General features: G+C 52.5%; 1 protein-coding gene and 1 long non-coding RNA gene across 8 annotated transcripts in view; both read left to right on the top strand.

Moving 5' to 3' along the window:
• Dact2 (dishevelled binding antagonist of beta catenin 2) overlaps window positions 1-846 on the top strand; it is a 10,115-nt gene extending 9,269 nt beyond the window's left edge. For all 4 annotated transcript variants that reach the window (XM_015498670.2, XM_048805788.1, XM_048805790.1 and 1 more), the window contains one exon: window positions 1-846. In XM_015498670.2, the coding sequence (XP_015354156.2) occupies window positions 1-461 (461 nt within the window). In that variant the 3' untranslated portion in view covers window positions 462-846.
• A 7,194-nt stretch (window positions 847-8,040) lies between these two features.
• LOC125617592 lies at window positions 8,041-12,534 on the top strand. 4 transcript variants are annotated; one of them, XR_007348617.1, is made up of 3 exons: window positions 8,041-9,282; window positions 9,870-11,467; window positions 11,655-12,534. It is a non-coding gene; the product is annotated as an uncharacterized LOC125617592 (long non-coding RNA). The 4 variants fall into 4 exon arrangements; XR_007348616.1 differs by having other exon boundaries at window positions 9,870-11,199; window positions 11,310-12,534; XR_007348619.1 differs by having other exon boundaries at window positions 9,870-11,199; window positions 11,379-12,534.
• The last annotated feature ends 3,103 nt before the right edge of the window (window positions 12,535-15,637 follow it).

The raw sequence follows: 15,637 nt of genomic DNA on the forward strand, positions 1-15,637 counted from the left end.
TGGGGCCCGCGAGGTCCCCCGCCAGGAGAGCAGGTGGCCTACAGGCCCAGGGCCGGCCCACGCTGGCCCGCCAGGACGCCTGCTCCAGGAGCCAGTCGGACTCCGCGGAGTGCTCAGCAGAGTGCGCCTCGCTGCTGCAGTCCACCATTGCGGAGAGCAGTGAGGAGGCGGCCAGCGACCACACTGCCAACCGCTTCGGGGATGGGGAGTCCAGCAGCAGCGACTCGGAGGACTGCTTCCAGAGCCACAGCCGCCGCCTGGGAGTGGACGTCGCAGCTGCCAGGCGGGGGGAGCTGGCCTGGCCCCGGGCAGTCCCCCAGCAGCCCCCACGGGCCCCCATGGGTGCAAGGCCTCCCCTACCCCCGGTGCCCAAGCTGTGCCGCATCAAAGCCTCCAGGGCCCTGAAGAAAAAGATCCGCAGGTTCCAGCCGGCGGCCCTGAAGGTCATGACCATGGTGTAAGGCAGGCTCCCTGATGGCCCGTCCCTCTGCGTGGACAGGTGTGGGTTTGCAGGTTGGCTTCACTCCTGAGTGGCCACTGGAGGAGCCCCTGGGAGGCCTGGCCTTGGGATATGGCTGCATGCTCTGTGGGGTGATTTTTCTTCCCAGCAGACTCAGGAGAACTTTGAAGTCACAGAGGACACAAGTGGCCTCTGCCCCTCTGACGTCTCTGTCCTGTAGTCTAGTGGTTGCTTTCCTCCCCCTGACCCACTTCAGCCTAAGCCATCCCTCCAGAGACCATTATTGTAGGAATGTGGCGAACTCTCTGCTGGTGCCGGTGTGAACTTGAGCTCATGTTAAGCTCTCCATGTGAATAAACACCAGTTTGCCATGGTCCTCGCACGGACAAGCACGCGTCTCCTTGACCTGCAGCCTGGTCCCTGTGCGGTAGGCACCAGGTGCTCCGAGAGCGCCCTCCTTCCTGCGCTGGCCTGAAGGGCAGGAGAGACATGGTGGGAGCAGGGTCCCCCTCGGGGCCCAGGCACTTCCTTTGGGTGTTGTTTTTTTCCAAAGAAAACTCCCCTCGGCCTCTCAAGGAGAAAGATGGAGACTTTTTAACTGAGCTGCTCGGTGAGTGTCTCAGCCTGCACAGCCCACACCAAGCTTTGTCCTGGGCCATCACAGGCTGCTCCAAAGTGCATCCTGGCCCAGAGCTGGAAAAGGGGTTGGGGGCACCAAAGTCCTCACACTTCCGGACCCCCCCTTCCTAATTTTGGGAAGAAGCTCTTAAGAAAACTACTGAAAATACTAGTAGATGTATCCCAGTTGTCAAATATTCCTGGAACAAGTAGGCAGCTATGGGTGCAGTCTGAAGGGTCTAACATTATGAAAGTTGATTTGCATCTTAGAATCGAGAAGAGGACCTCCTGTCCTTGCTGCAAGGCTTCCTGTGCCGGCCATTCCAAGACGCACGGTCCAACTCTCATCCTGTGGGCCCCAGGTGATGGGAAACTGGCTTTGCCAGGACCTAGCCTGTGAGGCCACTGGCCCCTGGGCAAGTCCACAAGGTGCTCGGGGGCTCTGTGTCCCCAGCTGGGCATCCTGGGGAGGTGGTGGCTCCTTCTGCTCACTGGACATCTTCTGTAGCATTTACTGGAGCTTTCAGGAAGCTTCCAGTGAACCACCTGGAAAGTGCACCCCTCCTGCTCGTTGTGAGGCGTGTCCTGTCCTGCATCACCTGTCCCCTCCGGAAGGCAGGCTGTCCCTGACCAGCCTCCCACGCAGGCACTGCAGAGGGGAGTGCAGAGGGTTTGGGAGGCTCAGCCTCTCTGCTCATCTCCCTGGAGAGCCGGCCTGACTCCTGATCATTCAGGTGCCCCCTGCCCCAGCATGCAGGCCTGTCCACAGCCCTGAAAACCAGCCAGAACACCACACCACCCCAAACCAGTGGGCAGAAAGGGTCCTCAGTGACCACAGTGCAGAGCAGCCAGGTGTGGCCTTCCCCTTGCCCTGCCCGCTGTGTGTCTGTCTGTCTTCCTCAGCAGCTTGCCCTCTCCCTGTCCACCCTCCTTCCTCTCACTCTCTACTGACTGTCATTAAAGAAAAATGTTCCAGGGACACTTACTAAAGTGGGCGAGGGAGACGCTAGGCAGGACCATCCTGACAGGATCAAGGACACAGCAGTGGGATCCCCAGGAGGCAGGGGCTCAACTCTGAGCAGCATGGGCCAGAGGGACGCTATGGCCAAGCAGCAGGTGGGGGTCTCTGAACACGAAATGACCAAGAGGGGCATCTGGGGTTGGGAACTGTGTCTAAATCCCCCCCCCCCACAGGAGTGTCCTGAGGGCAGACCTGGTCCTCAGATTTCCCATAGGGAGAGCCCAGTTGGACCTGCAAGGCAGGGGTTCTTACGAACCCGACTCAACCAGCCCTTGCCGAGACCAGATTTTACAAAGACACTCACTGGTGGGCTGGGGAAGCTCCAGTAGCCCACCACAGAGTGGTCTGAGGATCCCAGTCTCTCAGTGGGGCCAACAGACATTTTGATTTCCTGAGCTGGACCCTTGCTTTCTGCTCTCAGTTACTCTCAAGGAGGTTTGGAGCAAGTGAATACGATTCTTATGATTCCTAAAGGTTCCCCTGGCTGCGTGCCTGATCCTCCCTCAGCAGTGAGCAGGACCGTGCAGCCGTGGGGCAGCCAGTGGCCAGAGTGTGGCCTCAGGCTGCTTTCACAACTGGGCTGAACCGACTTCCTTTCATAAATGAGGTTGACAGTAGCTTTGGGTTTAGAATGAAGACCAAAGTGACGATGTTAGACGTGGAACCCTGGTCTTCTGGGCTCAACAGAGTGCCTTGAGCCAGGACATGGCCTCCTGGTGGGGTGAAGAGTCCCCCAGGCTCTTAAGACATGTGGGCAGGCTGCAATGCGCAGGCTCTGGGGCAGGTGTTATTCAAGGAAGTAATTACATACTCACAACCAGGCACAGTGACCCAGGCCTGTGATCCCAGGGACTCAGGAGGCTGAGGCAGGAGGACTGCAAAGTTCAAGGCCAGCCTGGGCAACTTAGTGAGCAACATTCTCAAAATAAAATAAAAAGGGCTGGGATGTGGCTTACTGGTAGACGTCATGCATGGGTGAGGCCTTGGGCTTGATTCCCAGGACAGCCAAAAAACAAAACAAAACGGAAAACACAGTTACAAATCAGAGCACCAGTGATGGACGAGAAGCCCCTTGAGGCCATGGGTGGATGGTCCAGGGTGGACTCAGGGCGGAGTGCCCAGAACAAGCATGAGCCTAATGTTGCACAGGACACTGTCCATGCATCCATCCGCCTGAGAGCAGCTTCTAGCCAGTGTGGTTATCTTCCAGACAGACATGGGTGGCCATTCGCAGTGAGGAGACCCAGCAGGCAGGCTGTGGCCTGTGACATGGGGAATCAGGGAGGCACCAATGGGCGCACCCAGAGGCAGAGGAACTCACTCATCCCTCCTGCTGAGAGCTGAGGATTCAACTTCTGGCCTGTGAGAAATGCTTTGTAGCTTCTAGCATGATTGAAATAAAATATTTTAGCTAAATAAATAAATAGAAACAAAGTGAGAATCAAAGTAAGTAAGTAACCTCCACCTGCTCCCCTACCCCCACTGCTGCTTCCTTGATTCCACTGCCGCCAGCCTGAGGTCGCCTGGAGGTCTTCTATCTGGTTGCTGCTGCCCAGAAGAAACTGTGGCCCCCATGCAACTGAGGCCCACACTGCTGCTGACCCCCGGAGATTGCCTGGTGACGCTGCCCCCACAGCTGCCATTGTGGCTACCGCTGCTGCTGACCCACTGCCTGCTGCCAACAACCACTGCCACTTCCCCTGCCACCGTGGCCTAGAGAACTGCTGTGGGGAGACTCCGGGTTTGGCCGCAGGTGGCTGCACCCACTTGGGGACACCAGCCAGGGCCTGGGGCCTGGGTGCCAGCAGGTTTACCACCACAGGAGCCTCTGCCTGGGGACTCCAGCTGGGACCTGCAGGTCCAGTGTGGGTGCCTGCGGGTTTGGAGGAGCCTGGGGTCTTCCTGCTGAGGGAGCTGGTGGCCCTTGTCTTGCTGCTGCATCTGGGGTCGCTCCTTGGCATGAGTGTGTCCCTGGTGGTCCCTCTGCAAGTAGGAGCAGCACTGAGGTCTTGGGACTGCAGGTGGCCGTGCCTGGGTGACTGAAGCCCAGATCAGTGGGATAGAGACTGGGCTGGGAGGACGGATCTGGGTCTGGTGATCCCGAGAGACTTCTGAGAGAGGGCTGAGAAACTGTCGAACACTGAGAGAGACAGTTCGACTTTCCAGCAAGATTTATTTTACTTTATTTTTTGATCCACTAATCTCTCTGCCATATTTGGAACAGGATGTATTTTATGCATCAGGGTGTGGAGGACAAGGACATATGATTGGTGTTTTGCAGTTTTGTGGTATTCTTATGTCTTTAATTTTTTCTGTTTGTATTCTTCCTCTCTCTGTCTGTTTTCTTGGATTTTCTTTCCCACTTTTCTCCAACCAACAGCCAATCTCTGTCGGCTCCTCTTCCACTCTTCCTGTGAACAGTGTGTACTACACCACCTCTCTTCTCTCATCCACCACTTGAAATTGTAAATCATTTTAACAGATATTCTGTTTACACTATAGACAGTTATTGAACTCATCATTGTGGTTTAATGAGAGAAAGCAGTAGATGCCTTAGTGGGAGCTATTAAGTTTAAGGCTATATATTGTGTGCACTGGGTGCTGTTGATATTGGTCTCACCAGTAACGGTGAGGTGCTGGAAACCTCAGGGACACTATAGGTCTTCAGGGTAGAACCTACCCTGCCTTATATCCATACTTTAGATGGGAAAACACACTAACAACATGAAAAAACAGGGGAATAAAGTGCCCCAAACAAACCAAGATGCATCAACAACAGAAGGCACCGATAATACAGTAGAAGAAATGTCCAAGAAGGAGTTCAGATTGTACATAGTTAAACTGATATGTGAAGTATAAGGAGTGAAATCAAAGAAAAAAATACAGGAAGTGAAAGACCACTTCAATAAGGAGTTAGAGATCATGAAAAAAAAGCAGAAATCATCAAAATGAAGGAATCAGTAATTGAAATTACAAATTCAACAGAAAGCATCACCAACAGATTAGACCACTTGGAAGACAGAACCTCAGACAATGAAGGCAAAATATATAACCTTGAAAGTAGAATTGACCATGCAGAGAAGATGGTAAGAAACCATGAACAGAACATCCAAGAATTATGGGATAACATGAAAAGACCAAATTAAGAGTTATCAGAATCAATGGAAGAGCAGAGGAACCAAAGGAATGCACAATCTTTTCAATGATACAGTAGCAGAAAATTTCCCAAACCTAAAGAGTGGAATGGAAAATTAAATACAAGAGGCTTACAGGACCCCAAATATACAAAATTACAGCAGACCCACACCAAGACACATTATAATGAGAATGACTAACACAGAGAATAAAGATAAAATCTTAAAGGCCGTGAGAGAAAAAATCAAATTACGTATAGGGGGAAACCAATTTGGATCTCAACTCATTTCTCAGCCCAGACCCTCAAAGCTGGGAAGTCTTGGAATAATATATTTCAAGCTCTGAAAGAAAATGGGTGCCAACCAAGAATTTTATATCCAGAAAAATTAAGTTTCAGATTTGAAGATGAAATTAAAACCTTCCATGATAAGCAAAAATTAAAGAATTCACAGCTAAAAAGCTACACTACAGAGCATTCTCAACAAAATAGTCCATGAGGATGAAGTGAAAAAAAAGTGAAATCCAGCAAAGGGAGACTCTCCACTAAAGGGACATTCAACAAGTGAGAAACTAAGACAAATCCAGAAATAAATCAAAAACCAGAAATTAATCAAAATGACAGGGAATAGAAATCATATCTCAATAATGACATTGAATGCTAATAGCCTAAACTCATCAATCAAAAGACATAGGCTGGCAGATTGGATTAAAAAGCAAGACCCAACAATATGCTGTCTTCCAGAGACTCAGCTCATGGGCAAAGACATCCACAGCCGAGGGTGGAAGGCTGGGGGAAAACTGATCACTCATAAGGATTGCGTAAACAAGCACGAGTGTCCATCCTCATCTCAGATAAAGTAGACTTCAAACCAAAGTTAATCAGAAGAGACAAAGAAGGACGTTTCATACTTCTTATTGGAAGTATATATAAAGCAGGACATAACAATTATAAATATTTATGCCGCAAACAATGGAGCATCTATGTACATCGAACAAACCCTTCTCAATTTCAAGAGTCACAATCCAACAATACTGAGGGACTTTAACACACCTCTCTCACTACTGGATAGATCTTCCAAACAAAAACTAAATAAGGAAACAATAGAACTAAATAATACAATCAATAATTTAGACTTAACAGACATATATAGAATATTTCATCCATCAATGAGCAAATATAGTTTCTTATCAGCGGCACACGGATCCCTCTCTAAAACAGGCCATATCTTATGCCACAAGGTAACTCTTAGTAAGTACAAAAAAAAAGAAATAAAAAAAAACAGAGATAATACCCCACATTCTATCAGACCACAATGGAATATAATTAGAAATCAATGATAAAATAAAACACAAAAGCTCATGTAACAAATAGAAACTAAATAATGCACAATTAAATGATGAATGCATAGTAGAAGAAATCAAGGATGAAATAAAAGAATCTTAGAGGTAAATGAGAACACTGAAACAATATATCAAAATCTCTGAGACACTATGAAAGCAGTACTAAGAGGAAAGTTTATTGCATTGAGTGCATTCATTAAAAGAATAAAAAGGTCAACAAATAAATGACCTAACTACATCTCAAAGCCTAGAAAAAGAAGAACAGATCAACACCAAAAGCAGTAGAAGACAGGAAATTATTAAAATCTGAGATAAATCAATGAAATCGAGACAAAAGAAACAACTGATAAAATTGACAAAACAAAAAGTTGGTTCTTTGAAAAAAATAAATAAAACAGATAAACCCCCTGGCCGTGCTAAGGAAGAGAAAAAGAGAGAAAACTCAAATTACTAAAATAGAAAATGAAGAAGGAAATATCACAAAGGACATGTCGGAAATACAGAAGATAATTAGAAACTATTTTGAAAAAATTTATCTAGTAAAATAGAAAATATCAAAGACATCATCAAATATCTAGAGACATATGACCTACCCAAACTGAGTGAGGAAGTCATACATGATTTAAACAGATCAATTTCAAGTAATGAAATAGAAGAAGCCATCAAAAGCCTACCAACCCAGAAAAGCCCAGGACCAGATGGATTCTCAGCTGAGTTCTACAAGACTTCCAAAGAGGAATTAACACCAATACTCCTCAAAGTATTCCATGAAATAGAAAAAACTCTTTCAAACTCATTCTATGAGGCTAATATCACTCTGATTCAAAACCAGACAAAGACACATCAAGGAAAGAAAACTTCAGACCCATATCCCTGATGAACATAGATACAAAAATTCTCAATAAAATTCTGGCAAATTGCATACAAAAAATGGGATGGATTCAAATTAAAAAGTTTCTTCTCAGCAAAGGAAACATTAATAATGTGAGGAGAGAGCCTACAGATTTGGAGAAAATCTTCACCACATGCACCTCTGATAAAGCATTAATCTCTAGCATATATAAAGAACTAAAAAAACTTAACACCAAAAAAAAACAAAAAACAACCCAATCAATAAATGGGCTAAGGAACTGAACAAATTGCAAAATGGAAAGCAGTATGGAGATTCCTCAGAAAATTGGGAATGGAAACACCATTTGACCTAGCTATCCCAAAGGACTTAAAATCAGCATACTGTAGTGATGCAGTCACATCAATGTTTATAGCAGCTCAATTCACAATAGCTAGACTATGGAACCAACCTAGGTGTCCCTCAACAGATGAGTGGATAAAGAAAATGTGGTATATGTGCTCAATGGAATATTACTCAGCTTTAAAGAAGAGTGAAACTATGGCATTTGCCAGTAAATGGTTGGAGTTGGAGAATATCCTGCTAAGCAAAATAAGCCAATCCCACAAAACCAAAGGCTGAATGTTTTCTCTAATATGCGGATGCTAATCCACAATAAGGCGGGGGGCACTAGGGAAGAATAGCGTTACCTTAGATTAGGCAGAGGGAAGTGATGGGAGAGAAGGAGAGGGGATGTGGGGTTAGGAAGATAGTAGGAGGAAACAGACATTATCACTGTGTGCATATATGTGACACGTGACCAATACGATTCTGCAACATGTCCACTCAGAAAAGTGAGAAATCAAACCCCATCTATGTACGATGTATCAAAGTGCATAAATGCATCCTACTGTCAAGTGTAAGTAATTAAAACAAATAATTTTTTTGAAAAAAGAAAGTAAATAATTACTGTGTTAGAGAAAACCCCTCACACACTTTAGCACTTTCTACTGTATCATTTATGAAAACAGATGTGTTATCTTCAGAAATCAGATTCAGGGACGCCACTGGTCCTTGGAAGGGCTTCCTCGGTGTCCACTTTGTGCCCAGTGCAGAGAATCCTAGCCCTGCAGGATAGAGTCCCGTGTGACTGACAGCTGCTGGGTTCTTAGCACTGAGCTCCCAGAGCATGGGAACCCCCCAGGGCCCCCGACAATTCCACCCGGTCCCACCTTTCCATTAGCTACTTAACCAGCCAAGCTGGTGAAAAATGGTCAAAAGTGGTGAGATTCTCATACGTCGCAGACTCCGTGGGCCTTCGATGCAAGGCGCCCCACTTGTGATCAGTTTGCAAGACATTCTTCTAGAGGTGAAGGTCTAGAGGTGTTCATCCTGACTTCCTCCCCAACGTTTCACAGAGAGAACTGACTCCCAAGGCTTCAGACTGGACCCCCCTGGGCCCTCCTGGGCATTGCATAGACCCACCCCAGGCAAGTGGGAGCCGTGTGTCAAGGCGTGTCCACCCACACCAAAAGGCCGCTTGTGCTGAAGAGGTCAGGAAGGGCAGGGAACGGGTCCCTTTGGCCTCCCCTCACTAGGAGACATCCCTCACTGCCGCTGCCCTAGTGCCACTTGTCTTCCTCGTGACTGGAGCAAGGTGGGACTAACAAGAGGTCCTGCTCCGTTCTCTCTTCCACTCAATTGCATTTATTGAGCACCTGCTGTATGCTGTATACGGGTGAGAGCGCTTCTGGAAACAGTATCCTTGTGGAAACAGGGGACCCGCTCTGGGGAAGCTCCTTAGAGAAGGCCTGCAGTCAGCACTGATCCTCCAGGGCTGCAGGCCGGATGGGCTCAGAGCGGCAAGTGCAGTCCTTGGTGAGTCAGGGGCTGGGCTGGGTTGAGGGGAGGTGGGAGGAAGGAGGGAGGAGGGAGAGAAAGGGAAGGTGCAAGAGCAGCCGGGATGAGGGCCAGAGCAGGGGCCTGGGCTGGGGTTGAGGCGGGACAGGAAGTGGGCTTAGGCTGCCCTCGGGACCCAGGTGGACAGTAGCCCCTAGGGGCCTTGATGGGTGGATCGACACGAAGACCCACCAGACAGAAGGAGAAGGCCTGTCTGGGGAGTGAGACTCAGGCCCGCCCAGGAATGGCAGGCCTGGCGGGAGGGGGCCGTGGGGCCTGAAGGCCTGGGCTGGGGAGGCTGACCATAATCAGATTTGCGTCTAGAAAGACCACTGTCTGACCCAGGTTTGTGACGGGGACCCCTGCTCTTCCGCAGAGCTCCCTCTGGGATCCGCCCCGTCTCTGTGGTGGTCACACACAACTGCAGCTCAAGGAAAACGGGGTTTCCCGGTGCCACGTGCGCCCTGTGAGAGCGGAAACAGTACCCTGCAGAAACGGGCTCCTTCAGGCTTTCTATCTCCATCTTTACATGTTTGGTCAATACTTGGGTCTTATCTTCGTTTCAGCCACAGTCTCCTCATCAAGAGCAGAACCCACAACGGAATGAAGCGAGTCTGGCATCAGCTCCATCTCCCTCCGTCTGTGTACCCCTTCCCACTTCAGGACCTGCTGTGGAATGTGGCACAGGCGGACGTCTGGTGGAAGCCCACTAGTGCACAGCGACGGCCTTCGGGGGGGGGGGTCTGAAGCCCTGCAGCCTGTGGTGGTGGGTGGGGCATCCGGGTGTGGAGGGTGCACAGAGTAGGTGTGCTTGGGGTGCTGGGTGTGCACAGCACAGGGCTCTGAAGCCAGAGCCCGTGTCCTGTGGAAGGCACCTCACCTATGTCAAGCAATGAGAACGGCTCACTTGTTGTTTGTAATTATTTACTCACTTTGCCAAAGTTCCAACTGCTCGGCCCAGCGGAGGTTTGGGGATCCAGGCTCGGGCAGACCCAGGTGCGCTCGCACCTGCCCACACAGGACGGCCATGACGAGCCACAGCCAGGCACTTGGCTGTTCCTTTCCTTCCCTCCTGTCATGCTGCAGCAGGGACAGCCGTCAGCCTGAGCTTGGCTCCGACTCGGGGTGCAAAGGGAAGCTCTTTCAGAACTGGCCTGGGCACGGGGCCCTGGCAGAACGCTCCTGTCTGCAGACCATCCCAGACACCCACAGCCCCAAAGCCTAAGGAGCCCGAGGAGGCCCCCCGCAGGGTCAGGACGGCACTGGCGGGGGCCGGAAAGGACGCGAAGGGGGCTGGGTGAGGTGTGCAGCCCCGTTGCTGACCTTCGACCCAGGGTCCCCAGCACATCTCTGTTGTCCCTGTGGTGCTGTGGGCTCTGTGTCCACAGGACCATCTGCACAGCCCACTGCAGTGTCGTTTATCACCCCGAAAAACAGCCGACCTGCTTCCTGGAGGGGGGCAGGGTTGCCCAAACTGTGGCTTGTCCATGGCTCAGAAGATCGTGCCGACGTTGGAGGGAAGATTTTGGATATCTCAGTAAGAAAATTAAAATGGAAAATGATATTCAAAAATATGAAATGGCAGAGTGAAAGATCAGAATAGAAAACCGTGGTTACATGAAATTTCAGCTAAGAGAAAATGTATGCATGTGAGAAATGGTAATAGATTCACTTCATCAGGGTGGAAAGTGCTTTTTGTTCTAGTTTTCTGCTTTTCTAATGTTCTGCTTTTATAACTGAACGCTGTATTTGAATAATAAAAGGGTGTTTTCTTTCGCAGCACCAGGAAGTGCCTTGGGTGGTGGGGCCCAGTCTGTCTGAGCAGAGGCAGCCTGGCGACCAGAGCCTCCGGTGAGCTGGGGTGCCAGTTCTGGCTACAGACAGACACGGTGACAGGTGTGTGTGGGCCCCAGGGACAGGACTGGTACATGAGTGGCCACTGCACCACACTCAGTGTGGTTGGTGGCACGCTGCCTGGCCCACTCCTCATCTCCCATGCATGTTAGAATCTGTTGTCTTTGGATGTGCGAGGGCCACCGTTGCTAAGCACCACAACTGAGAAGTGCTGTCCACAGCTCTGGAGCCTGGCATCTGGGACGGGGATTGGGGAGCTGCTCTTTCAGGGCTGGGGAGGGTCTCCCAGACCTCACCCCTGGGCTGACAGGTACTGGGTCTCCCCGTCTCTTTATACCATCTTCTCTATGTGCCTGTCCACCTCTGTGGACCTCACCTAAGCAAGCCTCTATGGAGGCTTCATTCTGAGGTCCAGGGTGGGATTCCCACTCACCCTTTAAGGGCAGACATGATCAACCCACAAAGGCCCTTTCTCTAAAGTCTGAAAATTCCTACAGACAGGAAGAGGCACACCTGCCCCTACAGAGGAAGGAACTGAGAAGTCACAGTGACCGACAGCCCACCAGCAGCAGGCCTCGAGCTGGGCTGGGTGGACTCTGCTGTTGGTCTTCACCCCTCTCCCGGGGACTCAGGCTGCATCCCCCTCTGGGTTTGTAGCAGGAGCTACAGTGCCCGAGGCTCTTGTTCAATATGCAGAAACTCAGGTGACAATTTCAGACCCCAATTCCAGAGAGGCTGGGATTTTCTGGGTAGAAATGTGAATCTGAGAGACAACCTTGTTGTCTGTTTCAGTGACTCCCCAAGTAGGAGAGCTGACTGTCTTTGGAAGGTGAGCGGGCGGGAGCGGGTGGGCTCAGTGCTGGGAGCCCTGCACCCTCCAGCCCTGCTCACAGTCCACACCCCCACCCAGCAAGGCCAGCCGCTGCCCACGGCCTCCATGCTCACACCTGCCCAGATGACTGGAGAAGAGAGTGGGTCCAGAGCCCTCTGTCAGATGGAGCACCCCAGAGAGGGCGAGAGAGGGTTCCCGGGCTGGGCTGTGGGCAAGGGCTCTGCGGCCAGGGGGAACGCACAGAGGAGAGAAGGCTCGCCGCGCTGTACAGTCATTCTTGGTCCTCCTCCATGGCTTGGGCAGCAGGCTGGGAACGCAACGCAACTTCTGCGGAATGGACAGAGGCCACTCAGGCCTAGCCCCTCGGCAGGGGTCACCTCCAGAGGAGCTCCCTGGCCGCAGCCCAGGGCAGCAGGCCCAGACCTTCCCTCACCATAGAGCATTCGCCTGCTGACGTTCTGCAGAGCTTGCTTTCTTGATTTCACTATTTATGCACAAATAATTACTCATAAAATTTATTAGTTTAGTTCTTCATTTCAGCAAAACTGGTGTTTGTGTCTTTGTGAGATAATGCAATTGCTCTGTAAGAAAAGCCACGCTCGTCCCAGGGGCACACCCATCTTCACCATGGCTCCGCCCTGGCGGGTGCCTGGACAATCATCCAGCACAGGGAGGGCTGCCTCCCTCCAGACAGCTGCCTTCCACAGGCCTGTAAGAGGCCAGCTCTGCCCCGCCTCCTGATGGACCCTGCCGGTCCCTGGCCCGCCTGCCCGCAGGTGCTGCCAGCGTCCCCCAACCAGCACCCGGCTGCAGGAGCCGGCAGGCCGAGGGGCAGCCAAGAGGCAGCTGAGGGCTGGCGCCTGCATCATGGCTCTCGACCCCACGGCGGCTCAACATCTCCCGGGTCAGCCCACTGTGCAGGGGCTCCGGCACAGGTTCCTGAAACCACCCGGGAGGCGGAACAAGGCAGCCTGGGTGCAGGACATGGCTGCCACCCCTGGATCCAAGATTGACAGACACAGACCACCGACTCCTCGGGCGGGGGCAAGCCTCGGGGTGCCAGCTGTCGCCACTGTCAGGCTGTGAGGCAGCAGGGTGACCAGGACTGGCAGGTCCAGACTGCCTGGCTGCACACACCTGCCCTCCCCGTCCCTGCAGCCATCTCCCACCTGCACCAGGGACTCTTCAGTCCAGTGTGTAGACCGAGGGGCTCTGTGTCGGGTACGGAAGTGCTGGGCCTTGTCTCTAGGAGAACTCCAATGAGGACACCTTCTGGAACTTTCCAAGTGCTTGGGACAAATGAGAACATGTACAGCCTTCTCACAGGGGAGAGAAGATGCTCTCTCAGAGGCACAGCCACACTGAGACCCAGCTGGACACAGTCCCCTGGTCCCCATGACACCTGGCTGCCATGCCCAGAGGGGCAGTCGCACAGCCACCCAGGCCGCGCCACACCCACCCCCCCACCTCACCGGCCTGCAGGGTGCCGTGCCCCATGGGTCACGTCAGGAAAGAGGACACAAGCCCTCACTCACATACAGCACCAGAAACAGTCCAGGGCAGAGGACAACATGCAGGAGAACGGTGAGTCCCTGTCCAGGGCACCCACAGTGGCGCCCTGCCTGGGAGGCCGTCCCTCTCTGCTCCACGGTCGTCTGGGCAGGTTTCAGATCTAACTCCGTCTCTTCCCAGCTTCCTCGTGCTGCGCCCTGCAGCCCGAGGCCTTCCGCCCGACTTACCAAACAGCATACTGAACTTGTGAAGCAACAGTGTTGAGAGTCAGGCGTGGATAAGAAGGAAAAGTGGTTTCTAAACCCCAGAGGCCTGGGAAGGAGGGAGGGCAGGATGCAGGCCCCTCACGGCCTGCCCAGCGGGACTGGGGCTCCAGCGACTGGACCAGAGGAGCGGCTCTGAGGCCAGCCTCCGCTCCCTGGCTGCAGAGAGCAGAACAGGAGGGTGGACACTGCCCAGAGTGGCCCAGGAGTGGCTGAGCCCAGTGATGCTCATTTTTCTGGTTTATGAAATGAGGGTGACCATAGAGTCTGCATGGTTTTAAAAAGAAATGCAGAGAAGGTGGGATGTGTCTGCCGCTCAGAGGACGATGGGCTCTTTTCTCGGGTCTTGGTCTTCATCTGCAACCCCTCTAAGTTCCCACATCCCCAGTGCGCATGCTTTGCCTGATACTTCTCATTTCTCATTACTATTTCAGTGAAACAGTAAAGTGCTTGCAACTTGATTTTCTCTCCCAAAGAAACGTGTGTTCTATTAGTAAGTCAAAAGTGTCGACAGGTTTTGTAAGGTTGAGGCCAGGCCTCTGTGTCTGATGACGACAGGATGCTTGTCTCTGACGCGCTGTTCTGCCTGCCCCGCCAAGCCTGGTGTTGATCGCTGCAGCAGTCCAAGGCCTCCTGGCAGCTGGGTCCTGTGGCCAGGCGTCTGCTCTGCTCTAACAAGCAGCACCGCCTGAAGCCGCAGGGCATGCTCCTGTGGGCCTGGCTGAAAGACAGGTGTAGATAGGACGCCTAGAAATCGGTGTGCGCGTGGCGTGTCCCTGCTGTCTAACTCCGAGTGGTCTCAGGCAGACAGTGCCGTCTCTGAGTGAGGCACCGGAGTGAAGGACTTCGGACTTGAGCTCTGACTCCAGGATGGACACATTCCTTTGATCACCCCGGACTTCTGATGGGTGTTCACAGGCCCCGGGTCCCCCTTGGTCCCTGACAGCCACCACGGTGGGGAGTGGAGAGGACAGGGCTGGCTGTGCTCTGTGGGGTGCAGACTCTGAGGGGAGGACTGCCCCGGAGCTGACTTCAACCCCAACCCCCGTGAGCACAGGCAGAACCAAGCACGTGCCCTGGGAGGGCGGAGGACGAACCCTGGACCCCGGGGCCCCCTCCCAGCCCCTGGCTTCCATCCTTCCTGACTTCAGTTGCACCCACAGAGGATCTTGCTTTAGAGCCTCTTGCCCTCCAGCACTGGGACAGGGATGGGGCCAGGAAGACCCAGCCTGCAAGCCTCAGGTGTCAGACTCAGTTAGATGTGACGGAGCCAACTCGGGGAAGGCAAAGGGTCTCCCAAGCAAGGAGACAAGCGGAGAGGTTCGCCTCTTGTGTGGAACGGCAGGACGGGCGGGAAGCCCGCTGCAGGTCCCACACGCAGCTCAGTGACCTGCCCACTTACTGCTGTCGCTCAGGTGTGGACAAGCCTGGTCGGGACTTCTCTCCATGAGCAAAGAAGGCTCTGAAACACCCCCGAGCATGCGGGACTCGGGAGCCAGTGTGGCCTGGGCCCTCCTACCTTGTCCAGGGCCCAGTGCTCAGGCCTCGCCTAGCGCCTGCCTGGAGCTCTCCAGTCAAGTGTCCCTCCCAGCGTGTCTCTCAGGCCAGCTCCCGGTGAGCAAGACAGAGCCCCAGAATGGGAAGAACCTGGGGACATGAGGGACCCTGAAGGGCACAGGACCCCAAGGCTCTAAAGACCCCAGGCTGGAGGGGGATCAGGAACCTTAGGAGACCTGGGAGGGGGACCCCAGGACAGCGGGGGTGATAGTGCATTGGGCCAGAGGCAGGACTTGCGGGATGCAGGATGGAGACTGCTGGCCAGGCTGAAGCACTCCTGCCCTCCCACCCTGTTCCCTGGAGAAGGTGATAGCCT

This window comes from Marmota marmota, unplaced genomic scaffold, assembly GCF_001458135.2.
Source record: "Marmota marmota marmota unplaced genomic scaffold, marMar, whole genome shotgun sequence".
NCBI lineage: Eukaryota > Metazoa > Chordata > Mammalia > Rodentia > Sciuridae > Marmota > Marmota marmota.